The 26,540-nt window shown below is 39.6% G+C and overlaps 1 protein-coding gene across 32 annotated transcripts in view; it reads right to left on the bottom strand.

Moving 5' to 3' along the window:
• TNS3 (tensin 3) overlaps positions 1-26,540 on the bottom strand; it is a 369,544-nt gene that overhangs the window by 251,306 nt on the left and 91,698 nt on the right. For 16 of the 32 annotated variants that reach the window (XM_082286388.1, XM_082286397.1, XM_082286395.1 and 13 more), the window contains one exon: positions 22,268-22,305. The exons of 15 other annotated variants lie outside the window; for them this stretch is intronic. Coding sequence is in view for 14 of the 17 variants with exons in the window: in XM_082286395.1 (XP_082142521.1) it covers positions 22,268-22,305 (38 nt within the window). In the remaining 3 variants the exon portion in view is untranslated. Of the gene's footprint in view, positions 1-22,267; positions 22,308-26,540 lie in introns of those variants that run through there. One more of the 32 variants, XM_082286394.1, reaches the window with a different exon arrangement.

Genomic DNA, 26,540 nt, shown 5'->3' with positions numbered 1-26,540 from the left:
CCCAGCATCAGAAACGAGAGAGAGCTTGGAGGGGGAGTTTGCCTATTCTTAAATGTGGATCACAGAGGTGTTCACAACTTTAAGTGGCTTAGAGAATTGTCCATATTCAAACTGGCCAGCTGATAGGTTCTATCAGTTCCCAGAGGAAACTGTAAGCACCCCTTAGCAAGGACATCCCTTCCGGGACTATGCTTGCTAACATATGACATTCTCCACCCCTCGCCTCTGTGAAGACACATTTAAGAATTATTATCAAAATTACATTCAACTTCTACCATATTCCACCCCTAGATAGTTCAATTACAATATAAGTTTCTCGCTATCATGCTACTTAACTTATGACTTAATACTTGCTTTGCCCAGTACTCCTCTTAATTAATCATTATCTCACAGTTCTCATCAATTGCCCGCATTCTCCACCATTTTGTCGCAGGTTTGGTTTGTAACCAGGCAGAACATTGTTGCCCTCTTTGAATGACCAGCTGGAGTGCATAGAGCTTTACCTCGTGATGGATGAGGAGCTGATTGAAAGTTTACAGGTCAGGATGAAAGGGCGGGAGGGCAGGAACAGATGACATTATAGTGCAGGCCTACTACAGGCCACCTGATAAGGAAGGCTGAGCTGATGCCTTCTGCAATAAAACAGAATGGCCTCAAGGGCCACAAACCCTGGTCCTCAGGAGGGACTTCATACAACGCAGTATCTGTTGGAATGATGACACAGCAGGACCCAGGCAATCCAGCAGGCTCCTGGAAGGCGTTGATCACTTCCTTCTCCAAGTGACAGATAAGCCAACAAGGAGGAGTGCTATGCTGGATCTTCTTTTCACCAACAAGGAGAGGGTGGTGGGGAACATGAAGCTCAAGGGAAGCCTGGGCTGCAGTGACCACAAAGCAGTGAAGTTCTAGATCCTTGGGGTAGTGAGGAGCTGTGGATACAAATATTGCTGCTAGCAAGAATTTTCTTGCTTGTTCCCAGTCCCATGAGAGACTTTTCTCTCTCACGTAAGATATTAGCCGAGTTCTATAAACTACGAACACCTGCAACCTTGCACAGCTTTGTTTATGGTACAGTAGAAAAATATTTTGACAATGGATGTTTTAGGATTTTAGCCAATCACCCCGAGGGGTGGCTGATCCTTTGACCAATTAGACTATGAAGAAAAAAGTCTATAAAAGAGTTTGTAAAATAATTAAATAATCAATCATGCTGCACAATTCCTGCCTGTTGGATCTCTCTTCTCATCCCTACCACTGCGGGACACCGTGATAAGGAACATGCAGATCAAGCTCACTACCCTGGAATTCAGGAGAGCAGACTTGTCCCTCTTTAGGGATCTCCTTGGTAGAATGCCGTGGGCTTAAAGCACTGGAGGGAAAAAGGGCTCAAGAAAGCTGGATGAAATTCAAGGATCATCTCTTCCTGGCTCAACAGCAATGCATCCCTACCAAGAGGAAATCAGGCATAAATTCCAAGAGGACTGCATGGATGAACAAGTTGATCCCAGACATACTCAAATGCAAAAAGGTACCCTCTAAAACGTGAAGGTAGAGACAGATAGCCTAAGAAGAACAGAGAGATTGTCTGAGCAGCCGGGGAACTAGTTAGGAAACCTAAAACACTGACACGATTAAATCTGGCCAAGGGCATCAAAGGTAACAAAAAAGTTTCTATAGGTACATTGGTGATAAAAGAAAGACTAGGGAAAATGTGGGTTTTCTTAGGAAGGATATGGGAGACCTGGTTATCCAGGACATAGAAAAGGCTGAAATACTCAATGAAGGTAAAGGCAGGGATTGGGAGAATGAAGAACCATCTGCTGTAGGAGACCACATGGTCCAAGGCCATTTAAGGAACCTGAAAGAGCACAAGTCTATGGGACATGAGATAAATCCATTGGTCCTGAGGGATCTGGCTGAGGAAGTGGCTAAGTTACTACCCATCACATTTGAGAAGTTGTAGCGTTCCCTTGAAGTTCTCACTAACTGGAAGAAAATGAAACATAACCCCCATTTTTATAAAGGGAAATAAGGAAGACCCAGGGAACTACAGACCAGTCAGTCTCACCTCAGTGCCTGGCAAGATCATGGAGCAGATCCTCCTGGAAACTATGCTAAGGCACATGGAAAATAAGGTGATTGGTGATGGCCAACATGACTTCACTAATGGCGTATCTTGCCTGACAAATTTGGTAGCCTTTTATGACAGCACTACAGAACTGGCAGATGAGGGAAGAGTGACTTTTATCATCTACCTGGTCTTGTTCATTGCATTTGACATTGTCCCACATAACACCCTTGTCTTTAAATTGGAGAGACGTGGATTTCACAGATGGACCACTTGGTGGATGAAGAATTGCCTGGATAGTCACAGTGTTGCAGTCAATGGCCCAATGTCCAAGTGAAGACCAGTGGCAAACCTTAGGTGGCTACTGGGACTGGCAGTGTAACATCTTTGTCAGTGACATGGAAAGTGGGATCAAGTGCAACCTCAGCAAGTTTGTCAACGACACCAAGATGTGTGGTGTGATGGACATGCTGGAGGGAAAGGATGACATGCACAGGGACCTAGACAGGCTTGAGAGGTGGGCCTGTGTGAACTTCATGAAGTTCAACAAGGTCAAATGCAGAAGCAGCGGCCTGCAGCAGCCATTCTGGCCTTAACAAAAGCCCTGTGCAGAGAGCAACTTCTCACGTTTATCTTAACTTTGATAAAGGCCTTCTGTTCTCTTGGGAAAGATGCAAACCAGGGAACTGACTGCAGCCATAAACACCATGTATTAATGTTTTTCTTTTACCTCCCGGAACACTGGGAGGTGGATTTTTTGAATGAATGGCTGATAAGGGGCAGAGAAGTCTGCCCTGCCAGGTGTTTGGTGGTGTAGCTGTTTTGTCTTTCCTTCTGCACATTCCCAAGACTTCTTCTTATTTATATGTTTCTACTATGGGAAAACTTTCCCATAGTAGAAACATATAAATACTGGAGTGTGTGTAATAAAGATGGATCCTGCTAGAAGCAGCAGAGGTCTCTGGTTTTTTCCAAGCTGCTACATCAAATCCAAGGTCCTGTGCCTGGGTTGGGACAATCCCAAGCACAAATACAGTCTGGGCCAAGAATGGATCGAGAGCAGCTCTGGGAAGAAGGACTTGGGAATGCTGGTGAACAAGAAGTTTGACATGTCTCAACAATGTGTGCTTCCAGTCCAGAAAGCCAACCATATCCCGGCCAGCATCAAAAGCAGTGTGGCCAGCAGGTCAAGGCAGATTGCCCCTCTACTCTGTTCTTGTGAAAACCCACCTGGAGTGCTGCATCCAGCTCTGGGGGGCCCAATACAAGAAAGATGTGGACCTGCTGGAGCGGGATCCAGAGGATGGCTATGATCACCTCTCCTATGAAAACAGGGTGAGAGAGATGGGGTTGCTTAGCCTGAAGAAGAAAAGACTCCAGAGAGATCTTAAAGCAGCCTTCCAGTACCTAAAAAGGGCCTACAAGGAGATTGGAGAGGAACTTTTAACAAGTGTATGCAGTGATAGGACAAGGGGGAATGGCTTTAACTGAAGGAGGGTAGTTTCAAATTAGATATTAGGAAGAAATTCTTTACTGTGAGGGTAGTGAGGCACTGGCACGGGTTGCCCAGAGAAGCAGTGCTTCTCCATGGAAGAGTTCAATGCCAGGCTGGATGAGGCTCTGAGCAACCTGGTCTAGTGCACAGTGTCCCTGCCCATGGCAGAGGATTTGAACCCAGATGATCTTTTAAGGTCCCTTCCAACCACACCATTGTGTGATTCTATGGTTCTACTTCTGCGCCTCTGCTTCTGCACAGCATTTCAATATTAAAAACAACAAAACATCCCTCTTGTTGCCCCCCAATAAAGACAGTTCAAAGGAAATTAGATTGACATGGTTAGAAATAAAAACCACTTTTCCATGGAATGAGCTAAAATCATTCCAAAACCAATTACCCCACCTCCCTCTCCTACCATTATGGAAGAAAACCATCACTAATTCCTGACAATGATTCCCTGAAAACAGCCTCTCTGAAGGAAAAAAAAGTTATTAAAGCAAAAGATAAATGACACCGCTTGCGGTTTCTTCACCTTTGTTACCTTTGTTAACTTTGTTTCGCTCATCAGTAGGGCTATCTTGCCCTAAACACTTCTCATTTGGATTGCACCTTAAAGACATCCAAAACCCAATTAATTTCCCCTTTCCACTCTCGAAATCTACCAGGTGGTGTTGTGACATTTCTCCAAGAAACAGCCTTGAGGTCAGATTCCAGCATTTAATGACATTAAATAAGAAGAATCAAAAGCAAGTTCATATGTAAACACTTCTGCCACACCTTTCTAGTTATGAGCAAGTACTAAATTTTTGCACCAATGTGGAAAACCTAAATTAAATGAAAAAAGTTAATACTTTCTTACATGATAGTGAATTAAAATCGAATGGGATGCCAGAGACTGAAGTTTATTTAAGCAATAAACAAACAGAATCCACCATTATATAGCAGTCAGACCAAACATCAGAATTTCACCTGAAGTATTGCACTTGCTTCACAGTTCTATCTGAAGAGAATGGTCCACATGGATACATGATTCATTGTGCTTATTACAATGAATTCTGACTATAAGAAAAACTGATTTTTACGTTAACACTAAAAGATCTGTCTTTACCTTTTGAAAGAAAAGTGGCAGTCCTCGATTACACTGTACTAACTAATGCCACAGTCATGTATTATTTCAATATTTGGCTAGCATTTGCTTTATAGTGATGGCATTAGTACTGTCCTTCCTTTTACACATTCTAGTGCTGAGAAAGCATTTTCAAAGATTAACCAGAGACATTTTCACAAGGGACATAAGATTTGTCACTCTCAGGATAAGCTATGAAAGAACAGAAAATTATGCCAATAAGCAGAAAAAATACACCCTGTAGTGGGTATTTCCCTTTTCCAGTGTGAGCTGTCAAGCAGAACCTATGCAAGTCCATTTGCTTTTTAATGAAGTTAAACACATATAAAAAGTTTCTATGCCATCTAAAAACTATCGATACTGAGGAATCTGAAACGGGGATAATTTTGCTTTAGAAAAGGAAAGCTGGGAAGGAAGAAAGAAGCATGCTATACCTTGGAAGAACATCACACTTCTGGATTTATCTGCTATAGTAATTAGTGTCACACTTCTGAAAAGCAGATGCTTCTGCCTTGCAAAAGTACCACACTCAGTAGAAAGGTTTGAAGTCAATTTGGAGAAAATAAACATGCAGGCAAATTTGGCTCTGGAAACTACCAAACCTTTCCCTCTTGCTGATTCCTTATTTCTGCAGATTGTTCAAAGAAAGCCTGCTTTTCATTTCATTTTGGATGAATGCTGTGAACTGAACATACTGTATTATAACAAAACTTCATATTTAAATTCTTATTAAATCTTGTCATTCTCTAATATTCCTAGAAAAAACATGAGCCCTCCCTCCTGACAAATGCAATGACTAGGTTTTGAATTTAGTGTGCATTGCACAGTTCAATTCAGGATCACGGCTTTTCATTAATTTGAGAGAGTGGGGGGGTGGCCAATTCATGCAGTTTTATTCTCTGTACCCTCTTATGACTAAGTCAGATACACTTACAAAAAAGGTACTGACTGCATTTAAAACAGCATTTTTGAACCTCAACTCTGCATGTCTCTGGGGTCCATGGCTTTACTTTAGGCATTTGAATTCTAAAACCAGAAAACAAACCCCATAGAAATGCATTACAAAGAGGCCCACACCAGCCTCCTTCTAGAGAACTGTAAATCCAAAAAAAAGTTTGAAAAATATTCATGTCAAGTGTTTCAAATCATGCATCAGCTCACAGGTTTTGTCAAGAAAGTGTCTCATCAGCCTGTTCTTCTGCATTTCTACGACTAACAAATCAAGAAATTAAGACAAGTAGAAATTTTTTTAAGAAGCTGAAAAAAAAAAAAGGAAAGGAAGAGAAAAGCACAAGTCAAATTGAATAAAGCAAAACTGAACAGCAAGACGGAAAGAGCTTTAAAAAAAAGTTTCAAAAAGTTTCAAGCCACCTGTGCTTCCTTGCAAGCTCAGGAAAGCTGTATGAACTCGAAGTGAAGAAACATGCCTCCATAAATGTTTCTCCAAAGCCCACAGTTTTCTTCATGGAGACATGAGCACTACAATTCTGGATGGCAACAGAGCAGGAACTGAACAGGCAAATACAAACCTCCACTGGATATTCTCACCCTTTACAAAAAAAACAGAGAACAGAACAAGCCTGTTGCATTTCCCTTCCCATGATGTGCAGGCACGTGCATGAGACAGGCATCTATAGCCCGCAGCACTCCCTTAAGAACTGCTCTGGTGACAGTCTTAAAAGGAGCCAGGAAAGTTCACAGCAATGGGAAAGTCTGGTAGATTTAGCGCATCCTTCACCTTCACCAAATCATGCCTGCTATGTGCATGCAATGCTTGCTTTGCATGCATCTCACCAGTCCTGTGAGCTAAAGTTTGAATGTAGCATATAGGAAAAAAGGAAGTCTCCCTAAATAACAGAGCTGGGCATGTTCCCAGTTTTCCGTAAGATTTCCATGCTATTGCTTGAAAGAAGAAAGACAGGAAAACATGAGAACTAATTAGCCATTAGTCACAGACACATATTACAAACCAAACTCACTTGACACATTTTTTATAAAAGCTTTTACTGATTTAAGCCAGAAACCAAATTTAGAGCTGGCAGAGCAAAATCATTGTATGTGTCTGTGGAGTATGCCCAGCCCCTGCCCTGGAAGAAGGCCTGCTGAGATAAAGAGATTGCATAACCTCCCAGCAGAATCCCCTTGGAAAACACAGCACTTTTCAGTGAGGGTGAGAGAAAACAAGAACCATGATCCTCTGGGAGACCCTATGTAGATTCCTTGTAACCCACTGGCTTCTACCCTCTCACACCCACCCTTGTATCCCTTCTCTACCCTTCTCCCCGTTTGAGTTCGGAGAGCTCGTCCCTAGCCTCCCCTTCATGGGGTGTGGACTAATAAAGCTGCCTCATGCGGAACTGCTAAATGAGCCTCTCGTCTCTCTCCTCCCAGTCTAGCCTGGGGTTTGCCTCACAGAACAAGAGCTGAAGTCACTCTCGCTGAAATCACTCAAGAGCTGACAGCCTGCTGAGACAGGCACCTTTCTGCGAAGGCAGCCTGGCGGCTGAGGGACCGCCGCAGACCTCTGGAAGACTGTCCCTTGCGGGACACTCTCTCTGGGTCGGTCACAGCTTCCTGGGTCTGAGCCACAGACCCCAACCCAAACGCTATATATGTCAGTTTCTAACTCAGTTTAGTTACTGTCATCATATTCCACTGTAATTGGAGGTCATGCCTGATTAACCCAATTTAGCATCTTGTATCTTCTAGTACTGAGACCCCACTTGAAATTGGAGAATGCAGTCTTTCATCTACATGCACAGCCTTCCCAATACCATAAACAATTATTCAACTTCCCATTTCTCAAAAAATCTCTTGCATGCCCACATTACAAACAGATGGACTGTGTTCCATGGGAACAGCAAATCGTCTCACATTGTTTTCCTCAAAAGATGTGTTTAAAAATTAATGCAGTAGGGATAAAAATTAATGTTGTCATATTCACTGATCTTTCTCATACAAAGCTTCTAGAGAGGATTGCATTCAACAGCATGAAAAAAAGGAAGGAGAGGGTTTTTTTGGAAAAGGGGACAAGCATTCTTTCAAACACTGTTAGAGTACTGAGTTTTCTTAAAGTTTCCTGTTCTCTTTATCACTTTCCCCATACATAGCTGGGAGTCTGGTTTTACTTTTGTGTATCAACATATATTTTCAGTTCTTAGTTTTTAATTTCTTTTTGAGAAAATATTGGCACTAGGTTGAATGTATGTACGTGTATATATAAACTACCATGGATATCAAGTAAAAAATGAGATAGGGAATTAGAATAAGGTCTTTGTGACTTCCCACTCACTTCTTCAGCAACTTTTTCAAGGTATGTTCCTGCTCCTTTTAAAAAAGCAAATGAAACACACACACACCCAAAAAAACCCAAAACAAACCAATCTCTGTTTCTCCCACAATTATTTTTATTCTGTTCTCCTCCTATTTTGAAACAGTCCAAAGCACAATCTGACTCACTGTTCAAAATTAGGTTTTAGTTTGTTAGGAGGGGCCTGAATGTTCAAGTCTTTGATTTTTCTCTCTACAGACAGAAAAGAGGCTTGCATAATTAAGGAGGAGGGGGTGGGAATCAGAATCATTGACACCCTTCCCCAATTTCTATCAAAATGATCAAACTTCCACTCAAGAAACTGCAGCGTGAAGTGACTGTTATGATAAAATACATGTTACAGATACATGTCCATTTAATCTTTCTACATTATAGCAGCTAGTTATGAAAAGTTATATTTAAACAGCAACCTAGAGGTATGCAGAATTCTTTGGGAACCATTTGGAAAAAAAAAAAAGAAAAAAAGGGTGGGAAAGGAAAAAGAAAGAAAGGCTATTAACATTTAATCAGAAATTTCTGTGATAAAGATCACTATTTAAACATGTCTTAAAACTGACAAGTCATGCAGTCATAAGGACCATTCATTAATGAAGTAATTTTAAGATAAGAATCCATGTACATAAGAGGTTTGGGCCTTCACAACACATTTCATTACAGCAAGAAATTTGGCGGCATAAGTGATGGGACTCTGAGGAATTAAGATTTAGTTTGCTTTATTCTTTTCGAAGATACACTGTCATGAAGAACAAAAAAGAAATTCAGTGAAGAAGACTAGCTTATTGCCCTTTTGAAGCATCTTAAACTATTCTAGACTCTTTCCTGGAATCTAAAAACTACCTCTAAAATAATATCCTTCCGTTGGCTTTCCTTTTATCTTTTTAAAGTAATAGATAAACCAAAAAGTATTCAGAGATTTAAGGTTATAATTCCAGTGAAGGCCATTTCAACAAACCTACCATCTTTGGTTTTTATCTAATTTTAGAAGTACTATATAAGCTAAGTCAGCTCTCAGGTAAAAACAAAAAAACAAACACAGTGACCATGCCACTTATTTTTCCCTTTTTTTTTTTAATTTTTGGGTTAAGCTATAAATCTCTGTCATGAAAGACCATTCCTACAAATAGTCCATTGTCTCTTCATGAAATAAAATTAAGTAACAACTGAGTAAGTCATCTTTGCTAAACATTTGACTGAATTAACAGAGCTGGACTAACATCATCCCACTTTCTGAGGAATGTGCATGACAACATAAAGTAAGTAGTTAGAACACAGTAAGTGTTAGAACACAGGAGCAGCTTTATATTTTAACACCTGAAATTCCAAACAGCTGCACTGAGTTCATATATGTCAGTATATCCTAATGTCATTATAAAGCTTCAAGACACATGGCTCATGAGAAATGGGAAGGGCCCCTTTGGTAACAGACATCCAAGTGGAAAATACTCAATAAAACCCATATTTTGAAGAAAAAGAACATCTGTGAATTTCATCAGGCTTCAATAGTCTTCCAACAAATACGTCACTGAGAGTCTAACTACAGTTCTTGCTATAAGCCAGTTTAAGAAGAGCTATACATGCAACCTTTACATTGACTAAATAGATGAAACACCGATTTAAAGCAGGCATATGTATTGTTTACTGATGTGAAAATGAAAAGTTTGGAATTTCTTAGCTGGAATGAATGGGGATAAATCCATGGCTCAGCAGCAAATTATGACGCCACAAAGTTTGTTTCATTTGAATAGATGTTGCCCTTCCTATTATCTAAGCATCTCAACTACTTAGTCTTGATCTTGTCAAAACTTTACACTCAGAATAATTGTCAAAGAAACTGCTTACAGCTAACACCATCACAGATCATCCTCCTCTCAGAACAACAGAACTCTTCACTAAATAGACAAAATTTACTTGTACTGAACTAAGACTCCTAACATAAAAATGTCACTACATTTCACACCAAAAGCAGACCACACTATTCACTCTCACTCTGAGCAATAAAACATATTGTATACTGTGTAGTGAAAATATTTCACCTACAGATATCCCTGCAAGAAATTTAAATAGAATTGCACTCCTTCTGCCCAAACTAGCAAATGTTTTATTTGGTGACTGAATATATACCTCTGTCTACATTCCTGCTAGTAAACTAAAAGGTGAGGCCATTTTTGCCATCTACACTCTTTACCTGCCAGCAGGTCACAGTCAGTTGGGACTACATCATCGCATTGCCCCATGTACACATAAACCAAGTTCACATAAACCAAGTTCAATCAGAATTATTAATGACTAGTAACATATCCCACAGGTTATGTTTAAAATTGTTTCTCAATCACAGTAAGAAATTTTCCATTTCAGAATCAATACTTGGGTTGAGTGCACAACACAGAAAAAATAGCAACCAGAATGCACCTATAGTTGCCAGAATGCACCTAATACTGTGAGCTGCAAACACAAGAAAGGGGTTTTTTTCTATTTATAATTTTAGCAGTAATGATCTGTAGAGGGAATCCTTGTGGAACAGGGGCATATGATACCCCTGGAAAAATTGCACAACCCAGGATTGCTGAGGAAAAGCCCCTGAACAGGCCCCTGACTGCAGGCAGGCCTGGAAACCACCTGGCTGCAGGCAGCCCTGAGAGTCCTTGGCAAAGGTATACACTGATCGGCTCCCCCGCTGATTAGAGGCTGTCTAGAGGGACTGGGCGTGAATCTTTGCAAAAGTAGATATAAGCTTGTATAGTTGAACAATAAAGGGAGAACAATGCTTAATCAAATCAGTGTACGTGTCGTCACTCCGGCCAGCTCTCCGGACTCAGTCCCTATCAATGATCCTCAGACTCTGACATGGGTTAATTCATAAAATTACTGGGTCAAATCTAGGAGAGACCTCCAATGAGTTGATGTTCACATTCCTCATAATACCAGGAATTACTGATTTAGGTTTCCAGGCTTTACTTTACAGGATAATAATTTTAAAAGCACCTTTTGACTTCTGTGGTTCATGATAGCTAAGTACCACTACCTCTACTTTTCCAGCAGGGGAATCAAGACACAAAAATGTACAAAGTGAATTGGCCAATTCACACAGCAATACAGAAGTGAGATGTAGAATTCCTAATTGCCAGTGGTTGTATCACTTTACCTACAATACACAGAACTCTTGGCTGACACTTGTGCATCAGCTGTTGGCTGCTTAGTCCTAGTAATGACGCTAGCAGCTGTCAGTGCTGGTTCAATAAGTAACTGTTACACTCCATCTTCCAGGGAGCTAAAACAACCAAATACAGTCATGCAAACCAGAAAAGGCTTAATGTTTTCTGTTATACATGAAATCCCTAATTAGCTTGGTCTTTGCATGTTAAGTGTTTTAATTAGTTAATTTTGAGTTAAACAATTTTAATTGAAAGTTCATGTTCACCCATCAGTCCAGGTACAAATATCAAGTTCTGCTATTAGTGTTTTCACTTGTTCAAAGCAGTTTATCTGCACCAGTTCCAGTTAAAATCCCCCAGTTAAAAGTGTCCCAGTTAAAAATCCCTTTTCAAACTTTAAACCACTTGTACACTGCAAGAGTTGTTTTTCTCATGTTCACTGTATACTTTTACAAATGTTTTAAGATGTATTAGATGTATTTTAATATTTTTTAAGGGTTTCTACTTTGCACCTTACTTTCAGAACCGGCTCCCAAAACCCAGTTTCTAACAGCCAAAAGCTATTTTTAGACCTTTGACCGTTGGTCTGTAGGTAAGCTCCATGGCAACCTGAATCTTAATGAGGACAAGTTACCACCCTTACTCCAGCTGCTACTTACCCCACTGACAACGACGAGCTATTGGTAGACAGAGATGATCTGTCAAAAGGGAAGCACCAATCACTTGGGACCAAAGGGGTGTGCTGTGGGTGGGCTGTGGGCAGACTGGGGCGGAGCAAAGGCACTATAAAACAGCGAGTCAGCTTCAGAGCAGGGGCAGAACACTGCAGATTTTAGCTGTAGTGGGTGCCAGTGCTGGGCACTTAAGCCTTACTCCTATTTAGGAGCCTTTAATAATTTTTCCTTAACTTTTGGATTAGCTAAAAGTCAGCCCAGCACTGCAAGTTTTTCCACCAGAGGTCCAGTGCTGTTTAAGCCTGAAGATCTCTAATCCCTGCGCTCCTGGGGCATACCTCTTGAGCCACTAGGATCCCAAATTTTTATATTTTTTCTGGTTTTTGTAATTTCTCAATTTTTCTGTTCTTAATAAAATATTTTAATTTTTCTAAGAGTTGTCTCATTCCTCACATTTTTCCTGTCCTGACCATGTATGGATTCCACCAGCAACAAAAAATAGTAGGTTCCAAACAAACCTTGCACTACTTGTACTTCCAAATTGACATGAGACATCAATATGTTGAAAGAAATAATTGTTGAGGTTTGGTGTTTTTTTTTATTTAGAACACACAAAAGCATAAAACATGTAGATTCCTGCATGGGACAGGACAAAATAACTAGTTTCAGGAATAGACCCTTTATGTTTGAAGCCTTCAGAGAGGAAAGTTGATGGCACAGTACTTACAGGAAACTACAAGAATAATCTAACCTATAACCTGATGGATATCAGTAGTGCCAAAGCAGCTATGAACTTCAGCAGTTCCCAACACCTTATCCTTGTTCTGGAACTGACTTTGGGTCATGGGTTTAGCAGAGCAAGCAGAACAGATATTCTGTGGACTCACATTATCTTCAGAGATTTGCCTCCAAATTAAAAAACACTTCCTATGAAGAATATAGTATGTATGCATCACACCAAAAAAAACCCAAACCACCCTGTTGTGATATTCAGAAACCAAAAGACAAAGGCAGGAAAAGCATGACTAACTTGGATTATATGATGATCTACGGAAAACCAAGTGTTAGATTATTTCTATAATCTCATATAGCAGGCACTCTCAAATCCCACACATACAGTCAAAAGACTGTAGGTTCATCTATTTACATCACTCAGCTGAGCTTCAGTAGTAGTCAAAATGCATGCTCACTTTAACAAGTACCTTGAGGTTAGTCCCAGTGAAAACTGTTTTATTTAACATGTTCACCTTCAAAATTATGGCTCTCCAGGACAGACTTGTCTCTCAGTCAGCAGAGTGGAGTCAGAAACTCTGCAACAACACCTGGACAACAAAGGTCGAGTTTCCTTTCAGAACAGTGCTGAATCCTATGATGACTCAATTCATGGTACACAGAGTGGTTCCTGAGCAGAGGGGGCCTTGTGACTCATGTCATTTGTTACCCTTAGAATAATAAAAAGAAGATGCAGCCCATGCAACAGAGCAAGCTGCAAGAACAAAAAGAAACATCAGTCCTATACACAGCACAGGCAAAGAGTAAAAGGGGCTACTACCTGAATACACAACGACAACCCAGCTTAAACACTCAGGAACAGCTTTTAACCACTAACATGAAAGAGACAGCATTTGCCTCCGTAAACAGTTATGAAAAAGATCTATCTCCAACTCTCAAGGCTTCTTAAATCAAAAATTACTTATAAAAAGGGGAAAAAAAAGGAGCACATGGTTTTTTCAACTCCCAGCTCACCCATGATCTCTAGACTACCCCTGAAGAAAACAGGACAGACTGAACTCTTGCAGTTTGTGTGCTCTCCCCTCTGACTCCTCAGTGGGCTTGCAAGTCCAAGGTCTTAGTATGCTACATCTCTGCAGCTCATTTTGTGACTGCCACTCATGATCCACTACTTATCCAACCAAACACCCATACCTCCTTTCATGGAAAATGTTAACTAAGCTGTCATAGTAGTGATGCCTTAGGTTTTAACTTCTATATTTTTCAAATCCTGTACTGCCTAGTGTGTAACTCTGAAGTTTCTTGTGGCCTGTTAGCTACTGTTCTCTCATGCTGGTTAGATATAACAAACCTCTTTCAGTTTCCACCTCAAGGACACGAGGCTCCAAAATGTGTAAACTAAAAGTCTCTGAGAGGGGGCAAACTTGGGGTAATTACATCATGAACTGAAGTTATAATTGGACAATTAACCCTTATATGCAAATGAACCAAATTTATAAAAGTGTGAAGAACTCATGACCCAGGGTGCATCTTGGGTGTAGCCCTTGGCTTGCCCAGGGTGTACCTTTGAAGGCCCTTCAAATAATACCTACCTTTATTCCCTTATTCTTGTCTAGTCTCTGTTTTAGGTGGCTGTCTCAGGCAATCAATAGCATGCCTATTGCTGGAAGCAAGGATATTATCTGCCTTGGTGACCTCTTGCCTGACATAGCATGTAAAACTTCATATGCCACCTTCAATTACAACCACCAACTCTCCTTTCAAGCCAAAGTGACAAACCACCAAGCAGAGCAGTGCCCAGCTGAAAGAATCAAAGCCACATGCACCTTGCACCACTACCACAAGCAGAAACATTTGCATTTAGGAAGGAAAGACTGTCCCCAGTTGTCCTGACCATGTGATTACCTCGTACTTAAAAAACTGGTTTTGCTAGTTTTCATTAGCAACACCTAAGGTTAAAGTAGCGAAAGTAAAGAAATTTCAATTACTTTCCTCTCACTGCATATACTGGCAAGAAAGAATTATGGAAACACCAAAGGAGTTGGCAGGCTGGCTGAGCAGTGCAGTGGAAGAGAGGAACTAACATTACATGCCCATGTAATTAATAACTGGAAGCACTGCAGAATAAAATTGTCATCACTGACATACATAAATATAATCTCTGCTCTCTCCTTCCTCCACTTATCAAAACCCTTGAGAAACCAAGCATATCTTTACTTGTCTGGCTAAGTAAAACACAGTTCTGTTGTAACCTGCTTGCTAATTACAGCTGACTCACTGCGTAAGAAAAATCCCCTTTTTTCTGACACAAGAACACTGGGGACATCCAGTGGACAAGAACTTCAGAAAAGAATTGCAGATCTCTGCAGATTTGTGGCATCTTATTCAGGCAACTCTGGACTGTAAGAAGATGAGAGCTAACACTTACAATAACACTTGATTTCTTCTTCCCTGAGCTCCTCTACACCTGAAACAGCTATATATAGCAAACTGACTTTCATCTTCTTCTGATTCTGTCTCTTCTGCACTTCCATTTTACAGAAATCAAGACCCATGTCAAAGACCTTGATGCTCTGCTGCTGGTTTTCAGCTAGAAACTCAATTAACCACCCAAGATGCTCTTTTTTTTTTTTTTTCTTACTCCATATACACAAGTAGCACATTTCTTCCCAGATGAAGCAAAATAGTCAAGATCTTGCTGTATCCCAACTTCGGTTCTCATGAGTAGTTGTAGCAAATCCTTCCACTGTTGATCCAGACACAGGTTAAAAGTAAAAAAGTTTTTTAACCTGTTAACAGGTAACAGAGGATATTATGACATACAAACAATCTAGGTTGAGAATATATGAGTGGCTCAAATTCTTTTTCCTTGTTTTCAAAGGTCTGGGACATGCTAAAAAATAAGCTTTAGAGAAAAAGTATACAGCTAAAAAGCAAAAGAGCAAGACTTTAATCCAGTGACAACAGAGATAGAAAACCAAGTATAAAGGTCTCATTCATTGGTTTAAAAAGTTACACACTGTGTACCAACTGCAAAAAACAATAAACTTCAGAAGGACTATTCTGGTTCACCTACTGAAGCTACAGCTAATCTTAAAGACATCTACAATAACCCAGTTTGTCAGCTTTCAGTATTTTTTTAATTCTTGTAAGAAATGTACTGGATATGCATTAGTGCAATATTTCATAGCTCCACACCAAGGTGGATTTAGCTTCCATACATTCACATATTAACAAGCAATATCAGAATATAAGAATGCTTTACCTACTTTCAGAAATAGTTACCTTTTCAGTGCCCAGCACACAGACATAAAGGTACATTATTAGTCTATTCACAAATAATCAAGCAAATATTTTAAAGACAAATTACCTGTTCTTGCATACACAGTTAATATGAAAACATCTTCCTGGTCTGATATTTCCTGCATTGAGCCTTAGTTTGAAAAAGTCCCATATTGATGAAAAAAAGATTAAAATATTTTTTTTTTTATGAAGAATTCTGACTCCAGTGAATCTGCGGGTAATTTTTCTTCATATGACCGTAACATCAGTCACATCAGTTAATGAGTAACTGACTAACATGAGATAAATGTTAAGTCAAACAAAAAAAAAAAAGTCAACAGCAGAAAAAAACAAGTCAACAAATGGCAGGATATCTGGCGCTAAGGAAATAAAATCTGTCCTCACTTGCTATAACAGCGACACAGTAATGCCCCCTGCAATGCACAGCAGTTCATTGGCTGGGATATCCAGTAATTACATTTCAGTGATTTTTTTTCTCACTTCCAGATGTACATTTCATTTTTATCTTCCTTCCCTTTTATTTTCTTTTTGCAAAGAGTATGTGATTTTTCAGAGGAAGAACCATCTTCAAAGAATGAGCCAGTTATTACCAAAGGTGGATTTCAAAGTCCAAATCTCAAACACTATTATATTGCTTTTGCAAAAGCAATTGACCCCTTAGCTGTAATGAATCTTTCTTTCAAGCTACAGTTTTATCAAGTAACAAATTCTGGCATGCTTGCCACAGGTTATGTGTAACACAAACTATGTGCAGGGGGAAGAATCTTTACCTATAAAGTGACCTACTAAAAAATCTGTTCACTCTAGTTCACTACTTATCATGTTATAAAATTGAGGAGAAAGGGTGAAAAGACCAGCAAAATGAAGTCACTGACATCCTGCAAATAGCATGAATTTATAGTAATGTTAGGAGATTTTCTGAATGTTACATAGATGGCTGTCAGGAGCCCATATGGTAAGCTCGTGGACGTATTTAAGATGAATCTTTATATATATATATATATATACATACATTCATTATATATACACATACACACAGACACACATTTAAATATACACATATCTTTTTTTCTTACTTTTTTTTTTTTTTTACAAAAAACACACACACCTATTTATTCCAATGTATTAGGTTGACCCTGAGTTGATGGACAGTCTTTAAGACCAATTACGCTTCTCACAATTTACATATTTAAACTGCACAGAAAGGCGGGACTCCCCCTTTGGGTCGGAGCTCGCTTGCTGGGAGGTGGGAGCAGCTCGGGGCCTGCCGGGCCCGGCCGGGCCGGGGCCACTGCCCCTTTCCCCCTTTCCCAACGCTGTGGCACGGACCCTGGGTGGCTGGGGGGGAACTGCCTCAGAGCCGCAGGCAGCTAAAACCAGCCATGGACTGCTCACAGCTAAACCCATCCAGCACGGCTTCTGGGGACCAGCGGGTCCCTCTCCTCTCCATGCGGAGCCGGCGGAGTCAACGGGAGCTGGCAGAACCTCCTGTCTGCAGCCAGCACACTTCGTGCTGAACTGAAGAAGACACCACGCAGCCAGCAGCACAAAGGGAGCGAGGCTTTCCCCACCGTAAAGGCCGAACAAGAACACCCTTCAGCATGGCGGTGTCAGTCAGAGAGAAAGAGAAGTGAGTCACGTGGGACGGAGCTGGAAATGGCGACGGGAGAAAAGAGGGCGGTGCCGCGATTCTGGCGGGCAGCTTAAAAGAAACCTTCTTGCATGCCGTGGTAAGAAAGTGTAATACCACAAACTGTTTGTCTCTTTAATCCATTTGAAGAACATGGGGGGATGGAGTATCTTTGTGTGCCTGTGAAGATTGTGAAGAATGCCGATGCCAGGCTATATAGTAGTAAGAGGCTGCTAGAGACTTGTGGCGAAGAAGAGCCTTTGTGTGCAGGCCAAAAGAACTTATCCTTAAAAAGATGAATAACCCCATGTGATGGCCCATGTTTTGCAGTGTGAAGGAACTGTGAGATTTTTCATGGGAGAGATGTTCTACACACAGCAGATTGTTTGTTTCCGGGCGGATCTGCTGTTGGTGGCAGTTTGGGAACCACGTGCAACTGAAGGAAAAACCCTTTTTTCCCTTAAGCATAAGAGAGAGACTTTTCAAGAACTGGAACGCTGACTAACATCCCATGTTCTGTTATCCCATGTGTGAGCTGAGTAAAAGGAGAGAAGTGCTGGGGGGGGGGGGGGGGGGGGGGGGGGATTTTGCTTTAATTTTGTTTTGTTATTGTCTCTTTACTTTTAATTCTATTAGTAATAAAACTCTTTCATTGTACTGCAACTGTTTAAGGTTTGTGCCTGCTTTGCTTTTCTCCTAATTCTTATCTCACAGAAGGAAAATGAGTAAGTAATGAATATTTTGAACCAAAACCACTACATCCAATCTACACCTTTGGAGTTAAGTCTGGTAAAAACAAAAAAAAAGGTTAGTTTTCTTCCTCTAGCATGCCTGTCAGTTACTGTTCCCCTTCTCCAACCTACCCTCCAAAACACTCATGACAAATTCTGGTTTTCTTCCATGCTGTGGTATTTCATTTTGCAATGTCACAGTCCTGACCTACATCATGAAAGTTCTTCAGTTCTCTGAAGAACACATACAAGGAAAAGACACTTGGTACATAGGTTATTTGGGAAATGGATTTTAAAAAACCCTCTAATGAAACAGAAGGTACTTTTAGAATCAAAAAATTAGTTTCTCTTGATAACTGTAAACTAGCAAACAGAGATGAAGTTCCTTCCTTCTTCAAATCATGGGATTTGTTCCAAACGAGTTCAAAAGCAAGGGGAAAGAAAGTCAGAATTTGGGTCTTGCTAACACAGCTTAAACCAGACAGCAGGAACCAATCTTAAAACTAGATTTTACTGGACTTTGCGCTAGCCCTGCACTGTGGTTTAATTTGCCAATTTGTATTGTAACTGCTAGCTAGGTCCCCTTCTGATATAATCTGTTTAACACATTAAAGAACTTTATAAAGTAGGTTGAAATTATTTGACACAAGTAAGTGCAAAAATATAGTATTTTTACTCAAAATTTCTCATTTTGCAGCTTCTTTAGCTAAAAAAAAAAAAATCCTAATTGTGACAATTGTATATATCTTTTTGAGAGTTAATTTCTGCTTGCTTTGTATCAGATCTGACCTCTCCAAGCTTTATGAGGCATAGATTACTCAGGGAATTATGCTACCCTTTCAGGATTCCACACCTATGTATTTTGGTACAATCCCCATGAGAAAACATTCTTCATTTATAAAGCCAAACAAAACTTGCAACATTACCAGAAGGGGAGGGGGCCAGGAAGCAGAGGGGTTCTTTGTTCTGCCAACATTTTCCTCTCCCAAAGGAAGAAACTACCAGCGTGCACTGATTTTTTTTGAATGGAAACAAACTGTGCACCAGACTGGTTGTACCTCAGAATTCTGCACCTATAACATATGTATTGGTCTGATTTCTCAGGGTTCCAACATCTGAGCAATACTAAGAGCTATAGGCATCATGGTTCCTATGGTCATAAATGGCACCTCAATTGACAGTATCAGAAGTTTTAGGGGGAGGAGACAGGAGTTTGTCACAACAAACTGAAGATATCACTGCTCAGCCCACAGGTTTCACTGCATCTAGTGTACGTCTAAGATCTGGGACAGATCTATGCCCGTCAAATAAAAGGATGAAAGATAAGATGAAAGCAATATTTAAACAATAAGCATAGGTTAAAATGGGGGAGAAGTATGCTATTTCTTCTTTTAATACACATTACAGGGAAGAAAGGAATGTGGTAGAGGACACCAAAAGGCAGCAATGTCAGTCTTTTCTACTCAACATCACAGAAAGATATGAAGGCAGAAGTCACATGTCAAACTGGTTGGTAAAAAAGCAAAAATCCAAAAGGAGTTCGGGGTTGTTTTGGTTTTTTGCTTTATTTCCTTACAGTTGAAAACTATCTATCTACAGGATGACTCTCTGCACTCCCTAAGGCAAATTTAATGCTTAAATGTATTAAATCACAAGAAGGAAAAATAGCTCTTTGCATCAGGCAATACTAAGATGCATACAGCAATTTAGCACAGGTCTGGTTTCAATCTGTGACAGGAAGTCTGCAAGAATCTTGTCAAAGAGGCAGTGACCTCTCCAGCAGGAAGTTTATAGAAAACCTTTGCAAACACTGCTGGAATATGCTGCTCAGGAAGCCAGAGGAGGCTGAAGTAGCCCAAAGAGCTGTGAATGAAGCAGGACCTTTCCACTTTCCCACAAAAAGTGGGACAATGTCATGTTGTAAAGACATGGTCCCCTCTATGAGGCCCCAATCCACCCATTTTTGAGATTGAGAGCACTTTGTTGGAGGTTGACAAGGAAACACCTGAATTTTATGGCATTATTTCTGATTTTCATATATCACAATACTGGCTTTAATAGCTCTCTAGTCATTTTAACAAACTTCCCTCCTCTCAAAACACATTAGAATAAAGTCCTAAACATTTACAATCCAAATATGCCTTCAGTTTTCCAGCTATTCAGAGAAGAGATAATGCAACAAAATAATACAGAATGACATTTAAATACATATTTTGTCATCAAAACTACCTATCCCAGACTAAGACTGAATTTGCTTTATTATGCTTTAACTGTAGGAAGTATTTTAAATGCTTTCTTCAGCTACACAGACCAAGAAAAGGGAAGCAGCCTTTTAGAAATAATTACTAGTAAAATACTATGAAATGCTGTATTCTCACACAAAAGTAGTAAAAGCAAATTCTAACAAAGCTTAGACATTTCAGCTTGCTGATAAAAAACAGCCAGAACTTCTGGGATAGAGCTCAATGCTCATAATGGATAATACTGTCATTCAGTTTCCACCTAACTGTGGTTATTCATGATGCCTGTCACTCAGTTTTCAATCTTTTACCAAGTCAGTAAGGCAACTCCTTGCTGCTGCGGGGAGAATTTGCTGCCACCGTGGAGTTCTGCCCTGCACTGTTTCTCTTTACCGTGGGTGAGCCTTTGCTCATAAGAGCAGCTGTTGAACTGGGACCTTATCAACACCTGGTCTCACTGGAAAGGACCCTCGCCATTTGCTCAGGTACCTCAGGGGAAAACCCGGGACCCTGACCCCCAGCCCCCTCCAGAGGGAGCATCTCCTGTATGCTTGCGGGAGGCCAGCCGCCACTGCCCCACTTTTTTTCTGCCTCAGCTTCAGGCTTTTTTATTTTGCTACATTTTAACCCGACACCATGTGTCTGCCAGGACAACCTGCTGCTCCTGCTAGGGCTTCAAAATTTTTGCTACACTTTGTTTGCCACCCTGGGTGTTCTGACCTCTGCTGTTCCAGCCTGCTGCTCCAAGGTGAAAACGTTGCTTGGAATGAAAAATATGACCCCCTTCCCTCCAAATTCAAATGCACGTGTACCATTTTTACTCAAAATGGGAGATGATCGGCCAACTGACCGACTTGTATTTACTAGAATTTCACAAAATGTCCTGAAAAATCTCCAAGTCCTTCACAAAGCAGAGATTCTTCTCTTGAATTCAGTTATACACCTTGGATGCACTGAACCAAACAAATGCTTGCATAAAGCCAAACATCAAGGTTACAACACAGATATTAGGACTAGATCTGTGATCTCCAAAAGAGACTATAAAATATGCTGTCTTAATAGATAGAAAGTACTAATCAAAAGTTTCATTTAAAAGAAGGGAATATTACCCCACAAAAGTACTTCTGGCAAAATAAAGCCCTTCAACACTGCTAGATTTAGACTGAATCTCTAAGTGTCTCTGATTTACTCAAATCTAGCAATGGGAAAAGTTAGTCACATGAGACCATGGAACTACTGTTCTCATATTGTGTGAAAAGGAACTTGAAGACTTTCAAAAGTAACAAAAATCTAGTAATGAAACTGAACTGGGGGAATCTACAGTAATCACTGAAAATTAATAGTATGCTTATACTTCTTATAATCCAGTGCAAAAAGTTTGACTTTAAATATCTGTTGCTGTACAAATTTTATACGTACGTGTATAGGTGTGTGTATACACACACGCATGGAGGCTGATATACAGGAGCGCATATATACCTTATTCACTCAGATACATTTTTTTCTTTTCTGGCAGAACTGTGTGGTTTGTATTTCACGCACTTAACTCGATGTTTTCAACTTAAAATATATCCTCCTGTGGGAAGAATAAGAAACTCAACCACTGGTGCAAATGTTTTGACTATACTGGGATTTTTTTTTAATTAATGGCAAGAACAATACCCCAGCTAGGCATCTGATTTAATAATCATGTTATTCCTAATTAGTTCATACAGCTTTTGTAGTCTCAACTTTAAATACATGTAGATCAACAGCAGAAGGGAGGCTAAAAAACATGCTTACCTTTTCTTCATATTTCCTGTGGCAGGCATACTTGCAAACTAAAACAAAACCACAAAAAAAATATGACTAAAAGAGTAGGAAGATTGTCCTCTCCTTTTCTTTAGATCAGCTTTCTACAAGAGATCTGGCCAAACTCAAGTCTGTATATATAAAAGTATTTACATACTTCAAAAAAAAACCCCAAAAATCTAAACTAAAAGAAGACACGCATTTAGTTTTCACCCATTCCTGAAAGATGAGTTAATTACAGTAGTGTTACCAGATTTGTGCATTTTGTCAGCTCATGACTCTGTATGTCTGGTTAAACATCATGGGCTGAATATCTTGATACTTACCTTTAAAGCTTCACCTATGACAGAAGTGTTACCATTTAAATAAGACAGATTAAGATAAAATTGTTCCCAGTGTAACCTCTGAATCTTAGTCATATCAGCAGTCCCAAAGACTTAAGAAAAGCAGGTTGACTTCAAGCTCACAGGCAACTAGTACTGGCCAGACTGTAATTTCTGATCATGAAATTCAGGTTATACAGTGTTGCAAACATTACTTTCAAGAGGTAAGCACTTGATTTCTTTTAAATTCCTTCTTCCTAAGTGGAGGGAAGGATGAATTGTAGAAGCAATTTTAGATTCAGGAAACAGCATTTAACTTAAAAAGTAGCCAGATGAGCAGTGATGTAACTATGATTCAAAGCACAATAGCTAGAATCTGAAACAAGCTGGTTTTTATTTGATTTTCCATATGCACTTCCTTCTTTACTCTGAAATTTGCTTTAATTCCATGCAGTATCTGTCCTTTGGGTTACCATGAGCTAACCTGTATTTTAAATTCAGGAAAAATTTACTTATTCAATCTCCAAGATGAGTAAGCTGCAGAATACCACAGAGGTTTAACTGGAAGATTAACTGGGCCATAACCTCAGACCACTGAAGCTGAAAGCCATGCTTGTTTCTTGGTGCTTCCACAGCAGCCTAACGCAACAGGAAAGATACAACTACCAAGGTGTGAGGTCAGCAAATACTCATACTCATTTCAGATTCAAGTGCAACAACTGCTGAATGAAAAGCCTTCATGCTCCAGTCACTGCTCAGGGGAAAAAAAAGTAAGGCTTACTGACACATCTTCTATTCTATCTTGTACATGCTATGTTCACTTATTTTCCCCACATGTAAATTAGGAGCAAGTTCTTAGTTCAAAGTGCTTTACAGGATCAAGTTTCTTTATTCTCAAAATTTATTAATGTTCACACAAATACACTATTAGTCTTGATAATGATCTATACCACTTAAAAACTCTATCAATCTTAAAGCAAATGGAAGACTGCTCTTAACCCATGAGGAAAAACTTAATTTTCTTGCATGACAGCATAGGGGATAAATTACTAAATTCATTAAGTGATTTCACATACCAAAACTGTCTTATTTACTAGAATCCATATTTTAAATCAGTATGAGTAGCTTTAACTTTGCGAAAGGCTAACAGATACTCTAAAAGTACACATACTATCTGTTTATTCTGTAAGCTACTTTGAGATTTCCTGCAAAACCAAAGATAACCACAAAAGTAAAGAATAAAATGGTAAATCTCTCAGAAAGCCCTGATACTACAGACAAGGTCTCATCTACTTAGATGCTTAAACCTAGATTTCTGTGAGGCAAGATGAAATACGAAACAGATTTCATTCCATGACAACTTCCATGATTTTGCTACTGGTTCATGTAAAACCAAATAACAAATATCACCAAAACACAAAACTTCTATTAAAGATGTTGGTTTTTTAGTTTCCATGTAAATCAGTGTTTTCTGTGCTTATGTAACACAACAGTTCTTACAGTCTTTTCTGGAAATAAGCCACTCAAGTCAGATGTGAACTTAATCACGACTGAGTCTTTCAGAAGCATCTCATTCAAATTCATAACCAACACAGAAATACAGCATAGAAACTCCATATATAAAGCAAGAACACTTCACATAGCTATATTGCTATATTTATGAGATTCAAAGAAAACAGTGTAAAGCCTCCAGAGGTAATTAGTCAAATACAGTCAGGCAAAGCTCTCTGACTGAAACAAACAGTGTATTTTTTCAGGTGTTTAGATTTATAATATTCTGAGCATAGAGATCTGAGTCACAAAGACTGCTGCACTCCTCCTCAACATCCAGAAATATTCTAATCATAAGTAAATCCAGTACTTGTATGGATTAGACTAAGTTATTATCTTCTCCTCTTCACTAGCTAATAAAGCTGATTATGATGATAAAACTGGATAGAAATAAGCACTCCAAAATGAGATCACTGACTGTGCAGATGCTGAGAGCAAACAAAGCATTTCTTTGTGCTCAGATGCAGAAAGGAGGTTCTCCATCTTCCCTCTCAGGTGAACTTCAAACTGCTCATTGCATACACTGCTCCCAAAAGGCACACCAGCTACATCCCAACAACAGAAATGGATCCCCAGGCATAACTGATCCAAAATCTAACTCCCTTTTCTTGACAGGTCTGAATTTCACTAGTTTCTGCCCAGGACAACAAAACTTTAAATGACTGCACCAATTTTGACAGACTGTTCTTTGCATTTACCAGATGCTCAAGTGCTCGAAATACTTAATGTAATTTACATATGTCCTACTGAGGTACAGCAAGCATCACAAGTTTTTGTTTGCTGGGAAGGTAATATTTTTAGGAATACAATGTTCTATATATGTGTGTGTGTACATTTACAAATACATACACATGTGAACATAAGTACACAAATATATAAACACATACATACACATACTCCAAAAAGCACGAAAGTCTTGTTTTTAGTAAACATACACTCAGTGGCTAAAACCAACTTAAAAAAAACCAAAACAAAACCAAAACAAACCCATACATACACGCACATTGGGGGAGGGAGAGGGGCAGGGCAGAAAATGTAGCAGCAGCATTTGAAAGAGAGGAAGATATTAAGACAGTTCTATGAATTGGCTATAAGGAAGCATACAGGCACGTCAAGAAAGAGTGAATGGCATAAAGGCCATGCTGCAGTGGTCAACTTTCTGAGCACAGACAAGTACTGGAGAGAAGCATCATTGCCTTTCCAGGCACATCCTTTCACAATGCATTTCACATGGGTTTCTCCATTACAGCTGCTAGCATCATGAGCAGTAAGAGGTCCCTCCCTTCACCAACAGTAGCAAATTAAACATTTACCCATAAAGAGACATTGATTTGCTTGATATTTCATTTTTATAATTCATTGTGCCACAGCTATGACGAATTCTAAATACAACAAATTCTGCTACATCAAAGAACTGTGCTACCTGGATGATTGTACCCCTTCAGACCAAGGCTGCTGTTAGCTCAGCCTAGGCACTTACAGTACTTCCAAAGAGAGAGATTACTTCAATAATTAGATTGCCAGAGAGACTGAATCATGTTTCAGTGTGCCAGATTTTTTTTTATGAAAAGCCTTGAATAGCAGAGATGCACTTTCAGAAAATTCTAAGGCCAAAAGAGCAATATTATACCATAATTGTGCAACCCATGACTTTTCAGTGCAACAAACATGCCATACCAAATCATATCAATAACACAACAACTGGAGTGCTGATAGTATTCTAAGGAAAATACATGTGACTTACATTTAAAAGATCTCAACAAGCAGCTTCTATTGAATGCTGGCATTCTTCAGGCAAAGCTTATAAGTGAAATGGCAATCAGCTCTTCACAGGACTACAGCCTAACTGTATTCAAACTTTAAAATGTGCCTGGAACAGTCCAGAGGACTTAATGTCACACTCTGCAAGGCTACTTCAGCTCTTCAGCAAAACAGCTGAATGTGTGCATCCCACACACAAGCTTTCATCAGATACCAGACTTTCCAAATTTATGTTCAAGGATCCTGGCATCAGCTTCAAGAAAAACTGTCCCATGCTGGCTAGTAATAAAATGGAGACTGAGCCGTATTTAGTCAATTTACTGCACTTCAAAACAGTTCCTAAACAACAGCTCCAAGAATTCATTTTCTTAAAAGAGGGAGAAGAAGGGAGTAAGAGTAAGACACTTCTTCGTATCAAAATGAAGATGTGCTAACTCCTGCAAGTTACCAATATTGCTTCCAGGGTAAAGAGAGAAGGATAAGCATAGTGAATCATATTTTTCAGACTTAAGCTCCAAAAGTTTTGTAAAATGAAAGTTCTGCTTCTTACATTCTTGTGTGTAAGAAGGTCTCTGAAAACCAGGAGCAATGTATTTACAAAGTAAGAAATTAATCCTGTAAACTAACCG

This window comes from Coloeus monedula (assembly GCF_965178545.1).
Source record: "Coloeus monedula genome assembly, chromosome: 1".
Lineage (NCBI taxonomy): Eukaryota > Metazoa > Chordata > Aves > Passeriformes > Corvidae > Coloeus > Coloeus monedula.
The sequence above is the reverse complement of the archived record's forward strand: the minus strand, read 5'-3'. Positions and strand labels throughout refer to the sequence as shown.